The sequence below is a fragment of the Bombina bombina genome, chromosome 10 (assembly GCF_027579735.1).
Source record: "Bombina bombina isolate aBomBom1 chromosome 10, aBomBom1.pri, whole genome shotgun sequence".
NCBI lineage: Eukaryota > Metazoa > Chordata > Amphibia > Anura > Bombinatoridae > Bombina > Bombina bombina.
Genome location: NC_069508.1, coordinates 86049278 through 86065274, shown reverse-complemented (window position 1 = coordinate 86065274; position 15997 = coordinate 86049278). Strand labels below are relative to the sequence as shown.

At 38.2% G+C, this 15997-nt stretch overlaps 1 protein-coding gene across 4 annotated transcripts in view; it reads left to right on the top strand.

The window, feature by feature from the left end:
- Positions 1–15192, top strand: part of PIGC (phosphatidylinositol glycan anchor biosynthesis class C) — a 212078-nt gene extending 196886 nt beyond the window's left edge. For all 4 annotated transcript variants that reach the window (XM_053693234.1, XM_053693232.1, XM_053693230.1 and 1 more), the window contains one exon: positions 13743–15192. In XM_053693234.1, coding sequence (XP_053549209.1) covers positions 13794–14744 — 951 coding nt within the window. In that variant the 5' untranslated portion in view covers positions 13743–13793 and the 3' untranslated portion in view covers positions 14745–15192. The remainder of the gene's footprint in view (positions 1–13742) is intronic.
- Positions 15193–15997: the final 805 nt, after the last annotated feature.

The window sequence follows — 15997 nt, the reverse complement described above, 5'->3', positions numbered from 1 at the left end:
GTAGCGGCGACGTTGGGGGGGTCAGATTAGGGGTTAATAAATATAATGTAGGTGTCGGCGATGTTAGGGGCAGCAGATTAGGGGTTCATAGCTATAATGTAGGTGGCGGCGGTGTCCGGTCGGCAGATTAGGGGTTAAAAAATTTTATTAGAGGGTTTGCGATGTGGGGGGGGGGGCCTCGGTTTAGGGGTACATAGGTAGTTTATGGGTGTTAGTGTACTTTGTAGCACAGTAGTTAAGAGCTTTATGTTCCGGCGTTAGCCCATAAAGCTCTTAACTACTGACTTTTTTTGGCGGTAGGAGTCTTGTCGGTAGAGGCTCTACCGCTCACTTGTTCCAAGACTCCAAATACCAGCGTTAGGCAAATCCCATTGAAAAGATAGGATATGCAATTGACGTAAGGGGATCTGCGGTAGCCTGGAGTCGCGGAAAGAAAGTGTGCGGTAGACCCTTTCTTGCCTGACTCTAAATACCAGCGGGCGGTAAAAAGCAGCGTTAGGACCCCTTAACGCTGCTTTTGACGGCTAACGCCAAACTCTAAATCTAGGCCTTAGTGTCTATAAAACAATGAGAGCTGCCATGTTGTAACTTAGGTTACCTTCTCTGCTGTGGCCAATTAGGGACAGTTATAAATAGGTCACTAGAGTGTGCAGCCAATGACTGTGTGAAATATAACCATGTTCTGCACTTCCATTTCTAACAAAAACTGAAAAGATCACAATTTCAGAATGGAACTAAAAGAAACAAAATAATGAAAGTATATTGCAGAGGTTTTTTTTATTTATATGATTTATCATTTTATATTAACATCTCAAAGTTTTTAATGTTCCTTTAAGGAAAAAAAAAAAAAAAGAAAGGTTGTATTTCTTTCATGTAATTGGCAAGAGTCCATGAGCTAGTGATGTATGGGATATACATTCCTACCAGGAGGGGCAAAGTTTCCCAAACCTCAAAATTCCTATAAATACACCCCTCACCACACCCACAATTCAGTTTTACAAACTTTGCCTCCCATGGAGGTGGTGAAGTAAGTTTGTGCTAGATTTCTACGTTGATATGCGCTTCGCAGCAGGCTGAAGCCCGGTTTTCCTCTCAGAGTGCAGTGAATGTCAGAGGGATGTGAAGAGAGTATTGCCTATTTGAATACCATGGTCTTCCTCTAGGGGATCTATTTCATAGGTTCTCTGTTATCGGTCGTAGAGATTTCTTCTCCTACCTCCCTTTTCAGATCGACGATATACTCTTATATACCATTACCTCTACTGATTCTCGTTTCAGTACTGGTTTGGCTATCTACTATATGTAGATGAGTGTCTTAGGGTAAGTAAGTCTTATTTCTATTTATGACACTCTAAGCTATGGTTGGGCACTTTATATGTAAAGTTCTAAATATATGTGTTAAACTTTTATTTGCCATGATTCAGGATAATCAGTATTCCTTCTTTCAGACTGTCAGTTTCATTTTTTTGGGAAAATGCATATGAATAATATTTTTTCTTACCTTAAAATTTTCAATTTTCAATTGACTTTTTTTCTAAATTGCGGGCTGTTAGGCTTGCGGGTGCAGAAAATGCTTCAATTTATTGCGTCATTCTTGGAGCCAAAAAATGTGGGCGTTAAACTTGGCGCCAAAAATGTGGGCGTCATACTTGGCGCCAGTTTTTTTCACATTATTTCAGTCTCACTTTTTAGTTGCTTCCGGTTTCTAGAGGCTTGTTTTGTTTTGCATTCTTTCCCATTCCTGAAACTGCCATTTAGGGAATTTGATAATGTTGTTTTCTTTCATGTAATTAGCAAGAGTCCATGAGCTAGTGACGTATGGGATATACATTCCTACCAGGAGGGGCAAAGTTTCCCAAACCTCAAAATGCCTATAAATACACCCCTCACCACACCCACAAATCAGTTTTACAAACTTTGCCTCCCATGGAGGTGGTGAAGTAAGTTTGTGCTAGATTCTTCGTTGATATGCGCTTCGCAGCAGGCTGGAGCCCGGTTTTCCTCTCAGTGTGCAGTGAATGTCAGAGGGATGTGAAGAGAGTATTGCCTATTTGAATTCAATGATCTCCTTCTACGGGGTCTATTTCATAGGTTCTCTGTTATCGGTCGTAGAGATTCATCTCTTACCTCCCTTTTCAGATCGACGATATATACCATTACCTCTACTGATTCTCGTTTCAGTACTGGTTTGGCTTTCTACTACATGTAGATGAGTGTCCTGGGGTAAGTAAGTCTTATTTTTGTGACACTCTAAGCTATGGTTGGGCACTTTTATATAAAGTTCTAAATATTTGTGTTTAAACATTTATTTGCCTTGATTCAGGATGTTCAACATTCCTTATTTCAGACAGTCAGTTTCATTATTTGGGATAATGCATTTGAATAATCAATTTTTCTTACCTTAAAAATTGACTTTTTTTTCCTGTGGGCTGTTAGGCTCGCGGGGGCTGAAAATGCTTCATTTTATTGCGTCATTCTTGGCGCGGACTTTTTTGGCTCAAAAATTTTCTTTGTCATTTCCGGCGTCATACTTGTCGCCGGAAGTTGCGTCATTTTTTTGACGTTTTTGCGCCAAAAATGTCGGCGTCACCGGATGTGGCGTCATTTTTGGCGCTTAAAGCATTTAGGCGCCAAATAATGTGGGCGTCTTTTTTGGCGCTAAAAAAATATGGGCGTCATTATTGTCTCCACATTATTTAAGTCTCATTGTTTATTTGCTTCTGGTTGCTAGAAGCTTGTTCATTGGCATTTTTTCCCATTCCTGAAACTGTCTTTTAAGGAATTTGATCAATTTTGCTTTATATGTTGTTTTTTCTATTACATATTGCAAGATGTCTCAGATTGACCCTGAATCAGAAGATACTTCTGGAAAATTGCTGCCTGATGCTGGATCTACCAAAGTTAAGTGTATCTGTTGTAAACTTGTGGTAACTGTTCCTCCGGCTGTTGTTTGTAATGAATGTCATGACAAACTTATTAATGCAGATAATATTTCCTTTAGTAATGTTCCATTACCTGTTGCTGTTCCATCAACATCTAATATCCAGGGTGTTCCTGTTAACATAAGAGATTTTGTTTCTAAATCTATTAAGAAGGCTATGTCTGTTATTCCTCCTTCTAGTAAACGTAAAAGGTCTTTTAAAACTTCTCATTTTTCAGATGAATTTTTAAATGAACATCATCATTCTGATTCTGATAATGATTCTTCTGGTTCAGAGGATTCTGTTTCAGAGGTTGATACTGATAAATCTTCATATTTATTTAAAATGGATTTTATTCGTTCTTTGCTTAAAGAAGTCTTAATTGCATTAGAAATAGAGGAATCTGGTCCTCTTGATACTAAATCTAAACGTTTGAATATGGTTTTGTAGTTATTCCAGAGGTTTTTCCCGTCCCTGATGCTATTTCTGAAGTAATTTCCAGGGAATGGAATAATTTGGGTAATTCATTTACTCCTTCTAAACGGTTTAAGCAATTATATCCTGTGCCATCTGACAGATTAGAGTTTTGGGACAAAATCCCTAAGGTTGATGGGGCTATCTCTACTCTTGCTAAACGTACTACTATTCCTACGGCAGATAGTACTTCCTTTAAGGATCCTTTAGATAGGAAAATTGAATCCTTTCTAAGAAAAGCTTACTTATGTTCAGGTAATCTTCTTAGACCTGCTATATCTTTGGCGGATGTTGCTGCAGCTTCAACTTTCTGGTTGGAAGCTTTAGCACAACAAGTAACAGATCATAATACTCATAGCATTGTTAATCTTCTTCAACATGCTAATAATTTTATTTGTGATGCCATCTTTGATATCATTAGGGTTGATGTCAGGTATATGTCTTTAGCTATTTTAGCTAGAAGAGCTTTATGGCTTAAAACTTGGAATGCTGATATGTCTTCTAAGTTAACTTTACTTTCCCTTTCTTTCCAGGGTAATACATTGTTTGGTTCACAGTTGGATTCTATTATTTCAACTGTTACTGGGGGGAAAGGAACTTTTTTACCACAGGATAAAAAATCTAAAGGTAAATTTAGGTCTGCTAATCGTTTTCGTTCCTTTCATCACAATAAGGAACAAAAGCCTGATCCTTCCCCTACAGGAGCGGTATCAGTTTGGAAACCATCTCCAGTCTGGAATAAATCCAAGCCTTTTAGAAAGCCAAAGCCAGCTCCCAAGTCCACATGAAGGTGCGGCCCTCATTCCAGCCCAGCTGGTAGGGGGCAGATTACGATTTTTCAAAGAAATTTGGATCAATTCGATTCACAATCTTTGGATTCAGAACATTGTTTCACAAGGGTACAGAATAGGCTTCAAGATAAGGCCTCCTGCAAGAAGATATTTTCTTTCCCATGTCCCAATAAATCCAGTGAAGGCTCAAGCATTTCTGAAATGTGTTTCAGATCTAGAGTTGGCTGGAGTAACTATGCCAGTTCCAGTTCTGGAACAGGGGCTGGGGTTTTACTCAAATCTCTTCATTGTACCAAAGAAGGAGAATTCCTTCAGACCAGTTCTGGATTTAAAAATATTGAATCGTTATGTAAGGATACCAACATTCAAAATGGTAACTATAAGGACTATTCTGCCTTTTGTTCAGCAAGGGCATTATATGTCCACAATAGATTTACAAGATGCATATCTGCATATTCCGATTCATCCAGATCACTATCAGTTTCTGAGATTCTCTTTCCTAGACAAGCATTACCAGTTTGTGGCTCTGCCGTTTGGCCTAGCAACAGCTCCAAGGATTTTTACAAAGGTTCTCGGTGCCCTTCTATCTGTAATCAGAGAACAGGGTATTGTGGTATTTCCTTATTTGGACGATATCTTGGTACTTGCTCAGTCTTCACATTTAGCAGAATCTCATACGAATCGACTTGTATCGTTTCTTCGAGATCATGGTTGGAGGATCAATTTACCTAAGAGTTCGTTGATTCCTCAGACAAGGGTAACCTTTTTAGGTTTCCAGATAGATTCAGTGTCCATGACTCTGTCTCTGACGGACAAGAGACGTCTGAAATTGGTTTCAGCTTGTCGAAGCCTTCAGTCTCAATCATTCCCTTCGGTAGCCTTATGCATGGAAATTCTAGGTCTTATGACTGCTGCATCGGACGCGATCCCCTTTGCTCGTTTTCACATGCGACCTCTTCAGCTCTGTATGCTGAACCAGTGGTGCAGGGATTATACAAAGATATCTCAATTAATATCTTTAAAACTGATTGTACGACACTCTCTGACGTGGTGGACAGACCACCATCGTTTAGTTCAGGGGGCTTCTTTTGTTCTTCCGACCTGGACTGTGATCTCAACAGATGCAAGTCTGACAGGTTGGGGAGCTGTATGGGGGTCTCTGACAGCACAAGGGGTTTGGGAATCTCAGGAGGCGAGATTACCAATCAACATTTTGGAACTCCGTGCAATTTTCAGAGCTCTTCAGTCGTGGCCTCTTCTAAAGAGAGAGTCGTTCATTTGTTTCCAGACGGACAATGTTACAACCGTGGCATATGTCAATCATCAAGGAGGGACTCACAGTCCTCTGGCTATGAAAGAAGTATCTCGAATACTTGTATGGGCGGAATCCAGCTCCTGTCTAATTTCTGCGGTTCATATCCCAGGTATAGACAATTGGGAAGCGGATTATCTCAGTCATCAAACGTTACATCCGGGCGAATGGTCTCTTCACCCAGAGGTATTTCTTCAGATTGTTCAAATGTGGGGACTTCCAGAAATAGATCTGATGGCTTCTCATCTAAACAAGAAGCTTCCCAGGCATCTGTCCAGATCCAGGGATCCTCAGGCGGAAGCAGTGGATGCATTGTCACTTCCTTGGAAGTATCATCCTGCTTATATCTTTCCGCCTCTAGTTCTTCTTCCAAGAGTGATTTCCAAGATTCTAAAGGTGCGTTCGTTTGTTCTGCTGGTGGCTCCAGCATGGCCTCACAGGTTTTGGTATGCGGATCTTGTCCGGATGGCTACTTGCCAACCGTGGACTCTTCTGTTAAGACCAGACCTTCTATCGCAAGGTCCCTTTTTCCATCAGGATCTCAAATCCTTAAATTTGAAGGTATGGAGATTGAACGCTTGGTTTCTCTGACTCCGTAATTAATACTATGTTACAGGCTCGTAAATCTGTATCTAGGAAGATATATTATCGAGTCTGGAAGACTTACATTTCTTGGTGTTCTTCTCATCATTTTTCTTGGCATTCTTTTAGAATTCCTAGAATTTTACAGTTTCTTCAGGATGGTTTGGATAAAGGTTTGTCTGCAAGTTCCTTGAAAGGACAAATCTCTGCTCTTTCTGTTCTTTTTCACAGAAAGATTGCTAGTCTTCCTGATATTCATTGTTTTGTACAGGCTTTGGTTCGTATAAAACCTGTTATTAAGTCAATTTCTCCTCCTTGGAGTTTGAATTTGGTTCTGGGGGCTCTTCAAGCTCCTCCGTTTAACCTATGCATTCGCTGGATATTAAATTACTTTCTTGGAAAGTTTTGTTTCTTTTGGCCATCTCTTCTGCTAGAAGAGTTTCTGAATTATCTGCTCTTTCTTGTGAGTCTCCTTTTCTGATTTTTTATCAGGATAAGGCGGTGTTGCGAACTTCATTTAAATTTTTACCTAAGGTTGTGAATTCTAACAACATTAGTAGAGAAATTGTGGTTCCTTCATTGTCTCCTAATCCTAAGAACTCTAAGGAAAGATCGTTGCATTCTTTGGATGTAGTTAGAGCTTTGAAATATTATGTTGAAGCTACTAAAGATTTCCGAAAGACTTCTAGTCTATTTGTTATCTTTTCTGGTTCTAGGAAAGGTCAGAAGGCCTCTGCCATTTCTTTGGCGTCTTGGTTAAAGTCTTTGATTCATCATGCTTATGTTGAGTCGGATAGAACTCCGCCTCAAAGGATTACAGCTCATTCGACTTGGTCAGTCTCTACTTCCTGGGCATTTAAGAATGAAGCTTCGGTTGATCAGATTTGCAAAGCAGCAACTTGGTCTTCTTTGCATACTTTTACTAAATTCTACCATTTTGATGTGTTTTCTTCTTCTGAAGCAGTTTTTGGTAGAGAAGTACTTCAGGCAGCTGTTTCAGTTTGATTCTTCTGCTTATAATTTCAGTTTTTTTCATTATAAGATTTAAACTTTGTTTTGGGTGTGGATTATTTTTCAGCGGAATTGGCTGTCTTTATTTTATCCCTCCCTCTCTAGTGACTCTTGCGTGGAAGATCCACATCTTGGGTATTCATTATCCCATACGTCACTAGCTCATGGACTCTTGCTAATTACATGAAAGAAAACATAATTTATGTAAGAACTTACCTGATAAATTCATTTCTTTCATATTAGCAAGAGTCCATGAGGCCCGCCCTTTTTGTGGTGGTTATGATTTTTTTGTATAAAGCACAATTATTCCAATTCCTTATTTTTTATGCTTTCACACTTTTTTCTTATCACCCCACTTCTTGGCTATTCGTTAAACTGATTTGTGGGTGTGGTGAGGGGTGTATTTATAGGCATTTTGAGGTTTGGGAAACTTTGCCCCTCCTGGTAGGAATGTATATCCCATACGTCACTAGCTCATGGACTCTTGCTAATATGAAAGAAATGAATTTATCAGGTAAGTTCTTACATAAATTATGTTTTTTCTATTACATATTGCAAGATGTCACTACCTGACCCTGGATCAGAATCTACTTCTGGAAAGACGCTGCCTGATGTCGGTTCTACCAAAGCTAAGTGCATTTGTTGTAAACTTTTGGTAACTGTTCCTCCGTCTGTAGTTTGTGTTAGTTGTCATGATAAACTATTAAACGCAGATAATATTTCCATTAGTATTAATCCATTACCTGTTGTTGTTCCTTCAACATCTAATGTTCAGGATGTTCCTGTTAATGTAAAAGAATTTGTTTCTAATTCTATTCGGAAGGCTCTGTCTGTTATTCCTCCTTCTAGTAAATGTAAGAGGTCTTTTAAAACTTCTCATATTTCAGATGAATTTTTAAATGACCGCCATCATTCTGACTTATCTATTTCTGATGAGGATCTATCTGGTTCAGAAGATTCTTCCTCAGATAATGACACTGATAAATCTTCATATTTGTTTAAGATGGAGTTTATTCGTTCATTACTTAAAGAAGTGTTGATTGCATTAGATATGGAGGAGTCTAGTCCTCTTGATATTAAAACTAATAAGCGTTTAAATTCAGTTTTTAAACCTCATGTAGTTATTCAAGAAGTTTTTCCAGTTCCTGATGCTATTTCAGAAGTAATTTCTAGGGAATGGAATAGTCTGGGTGGTACTTTTACTCCTTCTCCAAGGTTTAAGAAATTGTACCCTTTGCCATCTGATAGATTAGAGTTTTGGGAAAAAATCCCCAAAGTTGATGGGGCTATTTCTACTCTTGCTAAACGTACTACTATTCCTACGGCAGATAGTACTTCTTTTAAGGATCCTTTAGATAGGAAGCTTGAATCCTTTCTAAGGAAGGCTTATTTATGTTCAGGTAGTCTTCTTAGACCTGCTATTTCTTTGGCTGATGTTGCTGCAGCTTCCATCTTCTGGTTGGAGGCTTTAGTGCAACAAGTGTCAGACCATAATGCTTATAGCATTGTTAAACTTCTTCAACATGCTAATAATTTCATTTGTGATGCCATTTTCGATATCATTAGAATTGATGTCAGGTATATGTCTTTAGCTATTTTAGCTAGAAGAGCTTTATGGCTTAAGTCTTGGAATGCAGATATGACTTCTAAGTCAACGTTGCTTTCTCTTTCTTTCCAAGGTAATAAATTATTTGGTTCTCAGTTAGATTCAATAATTTCAACTGTTACTGGGGGAAGGGAGCCTTTTTGCCTCAGGACAAAAAATCTAAAGGTAAATATAGGGCTGCTAATCGTTTTCGTTCCTTTCGTCAGAATAAGTAACAAAAGCCTGACCCTTCCCCTAAAGGAACTGTTTCCGTTTGGAAACCTTCTCCAGTCTGGAATAAATCCAAGCCTTTTAGAAAGTCAAAACCAGCTCCCAAATCCGCATGAAGGTGCGACCTTCATTCCAGCACAGCTGGTAGGGGGCAGGTTATGATTTTTCAAAGATGTTTGGATCAATTGGATTCAGAACATTGTTTCACAAGGGTACAGAATAGGTTTCAAGGTAAGACCGCCTGTGAGAAGATTTTTTCTCTCACGCATTCCAGTGAACTCATTAAAGGCTCAGGCATTTCTGAAATGTGTTTCAGACCTATAATCGGCTGGGGTAAGGATACCAACATTCAAAATGGTGACTATAAGGACTATTCTGCCTTTTGTTCAGCAAGGGCATTATATGTCTACAATAGACTTACAGGATGCATATCTTCATATTCCTATCCATCCAGATCACTATCAGTTTCTGAGATTCTCTTTTTTAGACAAGCATTACCAGTTTGTTGCTCTTCCGTTTGGCCTAGCAACAGCTCCAAGGATCTTTTCAAAGGTTCTCGGTGCCCTTCTCTCTGTAATCAGAGAACAGGGTATTGCAGTATTTCCTAATTTGGACGATATCTTGGTACTTGCTCAGTCTTTACATTCTGCAGAATCTCATACAAATCAACTTGTGTTGTTTCTTCAAAGACATGGTTGGAGGATCAATTTACCAAAGAGTTCCTTGATTCCTCAGACAAGGGTAACCTTTTTGGGTTTCCAAATAGATTCAGTGTCCATGACTTTGTCTCTAACAGAAAAGAGACATCTGAAATTAGTTTCAGCTTGTCGAAACCTTCAGTCTCAATCATTCCCTTCGGTAGCTTTGTGCATGGAAATTCTAGGTCTCATGACTGCTGCATCGGACGCAATCCCTTTTGCTCGTTTTCACATGAGACCTCTCCAGCTTTGTATGCTGAACCAATGGTGCAGGGATTATACAAAGATATCACAATTAATATCCTTAAATCCCAATGTTCGATCTTCTCTGACTTGGTGGTTGGATCACCATCGTTTAATTCAAGGGGCCTCTTTTGTTCGTCCAACCTGGACTGTGATCTCAACAGATGCGAGTCTTTCAGGTTGGGGAGCTGTATGGGGATCTCTGACAGCGCAGGGGGTTTGGGAATCTCAGGAGGCGAGATTACCAATCAACATTTTGGAACTCCGTGCGATTTTCAGAGCTCTTCAGTTCTGGCCTCTTCTGAAGAGAGAATCATTTATTTGTTTTCAGACAGACAATGTCACAACCGTGGCATATGTCAATCATCAAGGGGGGACTCACAGTCCTCAGGCTATGAAAGAAGTATCTCGGATACTTATATGGGCGGAATCCAGCTCCTGTCTAATTTCTGCGGTTCACATCCCAGGTATAGACAATTGGGAAGCGGATTATCTCAGTCGCCAGACGTTACATCCGGGCGAATGGTCTCTTCACCCAGAGGTATTTCTTCAGATTGTTCAAATCTGGGGACTTCCAGAAATAGATCTGATAGCCTCTCATCTAAACAAGAAACTTCCCAGGTATCTGTCCAGATCCAGGGATCCTCAGGCGGAAGCGGTGGACGCGTTGTCACTTCCTTGGAATTATCAACCTGCTTATATCTTTCCGCCTCTAGTTCTTCTTCCAAAAGTGATTTCCAAAATCCTAATGGAGCGTTTGTTTGTACTGCTGGTGGCTCCAGCATGGCCACACAGATTTTGGTATGCGGATCTCGTTCGGATGGCCAGTTGCCAACCTTGGACACTTCCGTTAAGGCCAGACCTTCTATCTCAAGGCCCATTTTTCCATCAGGATCTCAAATCATTAAATTTGAAGGTATGGAGATTGAACGCTTAATACTTAGTCATAGAGGTTTCTCTGATTCAGTGTTTAATACTATGTTACAGGCTCGTAAATCTGTGTCTAGAAAGATCTATTACCGAGTTTTGAAGACTTACATTTCTTGGTGTTCTTCACATAAATTCTCTTGGCATTCTTTTAGAATTCCTAGAATTTTACAGTTTCTCCAGGATGGTTTGGAAAAAGGTTTGTCTGCAAGTTCCTTGAAAGGACAAATCTCTGCTCTTTCTGTACTTTTTCACAGAAAGATTGCTAATCATCCTGATATTCATTGTTTTTTACAGGCTTTGGTTCATATTAAGCCTGTCATTAAGTCAATTTCTCCTCCTTGGAGTCTTAATTTGGTTCTGAGGGCTTTACAGGCTCCTCCATTTGAACCTATGAATTCTCTGGATATTAAATTGTTGTCCCTTCTTTGTGTCCTAATCCTAAGAATTCTCTGGAGAAATCTTTACATTCTTTGGATGTAGTTAGAGCTTTGAAATATTATGTTGAAGCTACTAAAGATTTCAGGAAGACTTCTAGTCTATTTGTTGTCTTTTCTGGTTCTAGGAAAAGTCAGAAGGCTTCTGCCATTTCTTTGGCATCTTGGTTAAAGTCTTTGATTCATCATGGTTATGTGGAGTCGGGTAAATCCCCGCCTCAAAGGATTACGGCTCATTCTACTAGGTCAGTTTCTACTTCCTGGGCTTTTAAGAATGAAGCTTCTGTTGATCAGATTTGCAAAGCAGCAACTTGGTCTTCTTTGCATACTTTTACTCAATTCTACCATTTTGATGTTTTTTCTTCTTCTGAAGCAGTTTTTGGTAGAAAAGTACTTCAGGCAGCTGTTTCAGTTTGATTCTTCTGCTTATAATTTCAGTTTTTTTCATTTTAAGATTAAAACTTTTTGATTTGGGTTATGGATTATTTTTTCAGCGGAATTGGCTGTCTTTATTTAATCCCTCCCTCTCTAGTTACTCTTGCGTGGAAGTTCCACATCTTGGGTATCTGCTATCCCATACGTTACTAGCTCATGGACTCTTGCCAATTACATGAAAGAAAACATAATTTATGTAAGAACTTACCTGATAAATTCATTTCTTTCATATTGGCAAGAGTCCATGAGGCCCACCCTTTTTGTGGTGGTTATGATTTTTTTGTATAAAGCACAATTATTCCAATTCCTTGTTTGATGCTTTCGCTCCTTTCTTATCACCCCACTTCTTGGCTATTCGTTAAACTGAATTGTGGGTGTGGTGAGGGGTGTATTTATAGGCATTTTGAGGTTTGGGAAACTTTGCCCCTCCTGGTAGGAATGTATATCCCATACGTCACTAGCTCATGGACTCTTGCCAATATAAAAGAAATTAATTTATCAGGTAAGTTCTTACATAAATTATGTTTTCCTGCAACTCTTTAATTCACTTTCATTAGTCTCTCCTTTACATTAAAAAAATGTTTAGACATTGCTTAGTGAGATCAAAAGCTCTCAGTGTAAATTGAATCTTGCTAGGGAACTTGTTGAGTAATCATGATAAGTGTACAAGATATGGAGGATGTAGGTTACCTGGTTATGTTAAACAAATACACAAGAGGGGTATTGGTTCAAAGAAGAACTATTTAGAAATGGGATTTTAGGATTATTGTATGGTTAAAACCTATGCAAAAATATACTGTATAACCATTTTTGTTTATGCAATGTTGATTTAGGGTGCCAATGTATATAACAAGGGAAAGATAATGTTCGGCATATGATAACTCAAACACAATTTATTTCCCCCCTATGTAAGGCATCTTAGAAGCAGACATGCATTGCTGTTGTTGTTAATGAATATATCAAAACTTAGCTGATTATCCTCTCTGGAGATGAAAAAGTCTGCAGTTTGTAGCAATGACCTAGCGCACACTGGAGCTCATCACTATTTTATATCACAAATTTAAAAATACTCCTGAAGAAATGCCTTTATAAACTAACTACACTAATAAACATATCTTTTTTTCTGGCTGTCTTACTTTACATAAAACTCCATAAATTCAAGGTAACATCACAGGAAGGATCTAGAGCGCATAAACCAAGAAAATTCCACAGGATAGTGTGAAATCCGATTAACAACTTTAATACATGCACACAATTAAAACTACTCACAGAGTAAACACAGCATGTCACATGTAACAACTTGCAGAAAAATAGGGAAACCCAAAGTACAGAGGATTCCAGCGTCCAAAGTGGATTTGGTAATGTGAGCGATACCGGCGTGTGACGTCACCACCCGGTCTTTTTTCAACAAGCTGTCAAAGTTCTACTTTCAAGCGTCACTTAGGTTCCCAACATTCAGAGCCTCAACGCGTTTCTCCGCCTCCACTGGCAGCTTTCTCAAGAGTACTGCCATCTAGCGTCCATCTTTAGTGTTCATTGTTAATAAATTACAATAGGTATTAATCCACTATTAATACCTATTATTAAAACGGATCTATTTTTGCCAACATAAACACATATTACAAAATTATTACCAATTACATCATGCAGTTAAAATAAAATAAATAAAATATTACAGAGTTAATGGTTGCAAACTAATCAACAATTATTAATACCTATACATAATATATTTAAAAACAGAATATTCAAATATTTCAAATAATCTCCATTCTTATAAACCTTAAAATCATAAACACATGAATCATATTAAATAGTTTTTCTTATATAAAAAAACATAATATATATATATATATATATATATATATATATATATATATATATATGTACAAATTACTATTAGAAAATCATAAATGTGCATGTAAATACCTAAAGAATAAATAAGGTCTAAATACCTAAGCATAATAAAGCTATTAAATAAATTAATTAATTAACTATAGCCTAAGGCTAATTATATATGTTCTATTTTAGGGGTCTTTACAATTTTTGCTGCAATGTTTGTGTAAGAAAGTAACATTTTACTCTGCTGTGTTTTTAGGTACTGGCCTTTGGATCTGGTTTAAACAATATCTGAAATTGAAGGGGCAAAATGAGTCCGGTACTGCAGACACCTAACCCAGGCCATTACTGCAGATCTTTTGGACAAGAACATTCTCACATGGGTCCAGTGAGGAGTCCTTTTGCATGGAGAAAAGTTTTGTATGATCGCCAGCCATTCCCTGATAATTATGTTGATGAGAGTTTCTTGGAGGAGATGAGGAAGAATATCTATGTACGCAATTATTACTATTGGGCAGTAGTTTTTGAATCGGGGGTAGTAATTCAACAACTATGCAGTGTTTGTGTATTTGTTGTTATTTGGTGGTATATGGATCAGGATATGCTGTCTCCACAGAGACTGTGCGGTTTTGGACTGTTGGTCACTCTACTTGGATACATATTGTTTGATGCAGTAGATCATGGTGAAGGCAGGAGGACTAGTGGGCGAAGCCGCTGGGCGGACTTGAAGAGTGCTCTGGTGTTTGGTGCTTTTACTTATGGTTTTTCTCCAGTGCTTAAAACATTAACAGAATCAATCAGTACAGACACAATATATGCCATGTCTGTACTTATGCTTCTAGGACACCTTGTCTTCTTTGATTATGGAGCCAATGCAGCTGTAGTTTCAAGTACCCTTTCCATAAATATGGCCATCTTTGCTTCAGTTTGCCTTGCCTCCCGTCTACCACGATCACTTCATGCTTTTGCCATGGTGACCTTTGCCATCCAGATTTTTGCTCTTTGGCCAAGCCTACAAAAAAAACTTAGGGCCTACACACCAGGAGCCTACTTAGTGATCACATTCCTGTTTGCTATCTTTGCTGTCATGTGGCTTATGTTCATTTCATCAGTGGGGGCACTATTGTTTTCCTTGCTACTCTTCTCTGTATCATTTGTCTCTCCATACTATCTTATCAGACTACAGCTCTTTAAAGATAACATCCATGGGCCCTGGGATGAAGCAGAAATCAAAGAAGATTTGTCTCGTTTCCTTAATTAGCAGGGGGAGCTCTGAAAATGTATATTGTTTTTGCTCTGTTTAATTTGAATGAACATATAAAAAAAAAAAAAAAAGAATCTGCTCTATACTGGGGTGTTTGCTTCTTAGGATATAAAGTTTTCTTCCCTTTTCCTGCTACAGCCATGACATGTTCATATAAGCTCAACCTATGAGCAGCAGTTCAGAGCTTATTGCAGATGCAATCAAGAGGACAGGGAAAGGAGGTAAACTTTATAACCTTTATTTGTATCTAATTTATTTACTGAAAAAAAATATTATGGGGTTTTATTGTTGTGTTATTAAATTTTGGTTTTACAGGGCTTTATTTTGTTTTAATGTGATGAGGGTTGTAAGTATTTTTTTAATTACCAGGAAATCTTTCAAATTGTAGAGAATTATTATAATAAAGGTTTTAAATAAAAATGTGATATTGCATCTACCACTAAAAGGAGGGAGGATTTGTTTTTAAATTACTTTATAGTTAATAACCTAATACACAGAAAAACAAAAACAGTGCAAATATGTCCTTAAAGCAATAGATACAAAAGGGAATTCAGTCCCTCCTAAGATAATACATAACCATAGAAATAAGGTGTCTATATCCAATCTATCTAATACCTTCAAATAAGTAAAAAAAAAAAAAGGTTTAATCGCAATAATCCTCCTCACCACTTTACAAGTTTGAGTATTGGTGCAGTATCGTTAAAGATAATGTACTGCTCATGTCTTGAAGGGAGATTGTAGAAACTTCCACCTCGTAACACTATAAAAAAGTAAACAACACCGTCTTTACCTGTACATTTTAAACTGAGCTGAACTTGCATCAAGAAAGGCCTTTAAAAGGGACAGTCAGGTCAAATTAAACTTTCATGATTCAAATACAGCATGTCATTTCTTCTACAAGATATGAGTCCACGGATTTCATCCTTACTTGTGGGATATTATCCTCCTGCTAACAGGAAGTGGCAAAGAGCACCACAGCAGAACTGTATATATAGCTCCTCCCTTCCCTCCACCCCCAGTCATTCTCTTTGCCTGTGTTATACTAGAAAGAGGTAAAGTGAGGTGTTAGTTTTTAGTTTCTTCAATCAAGAAGTTTTTTATTTTAAATGGTACCGGTGAGTACTATTTTCCTCAGGGGGATATGAAAGAAGATTTTTGCCCTGAGGTTGAAGATCTTAGCAGATGTAACTAAGATCCACGTTGGTTCCCACAGAGCTTCTGAAGGTAATACAAGAGACATCTTCAGTGTG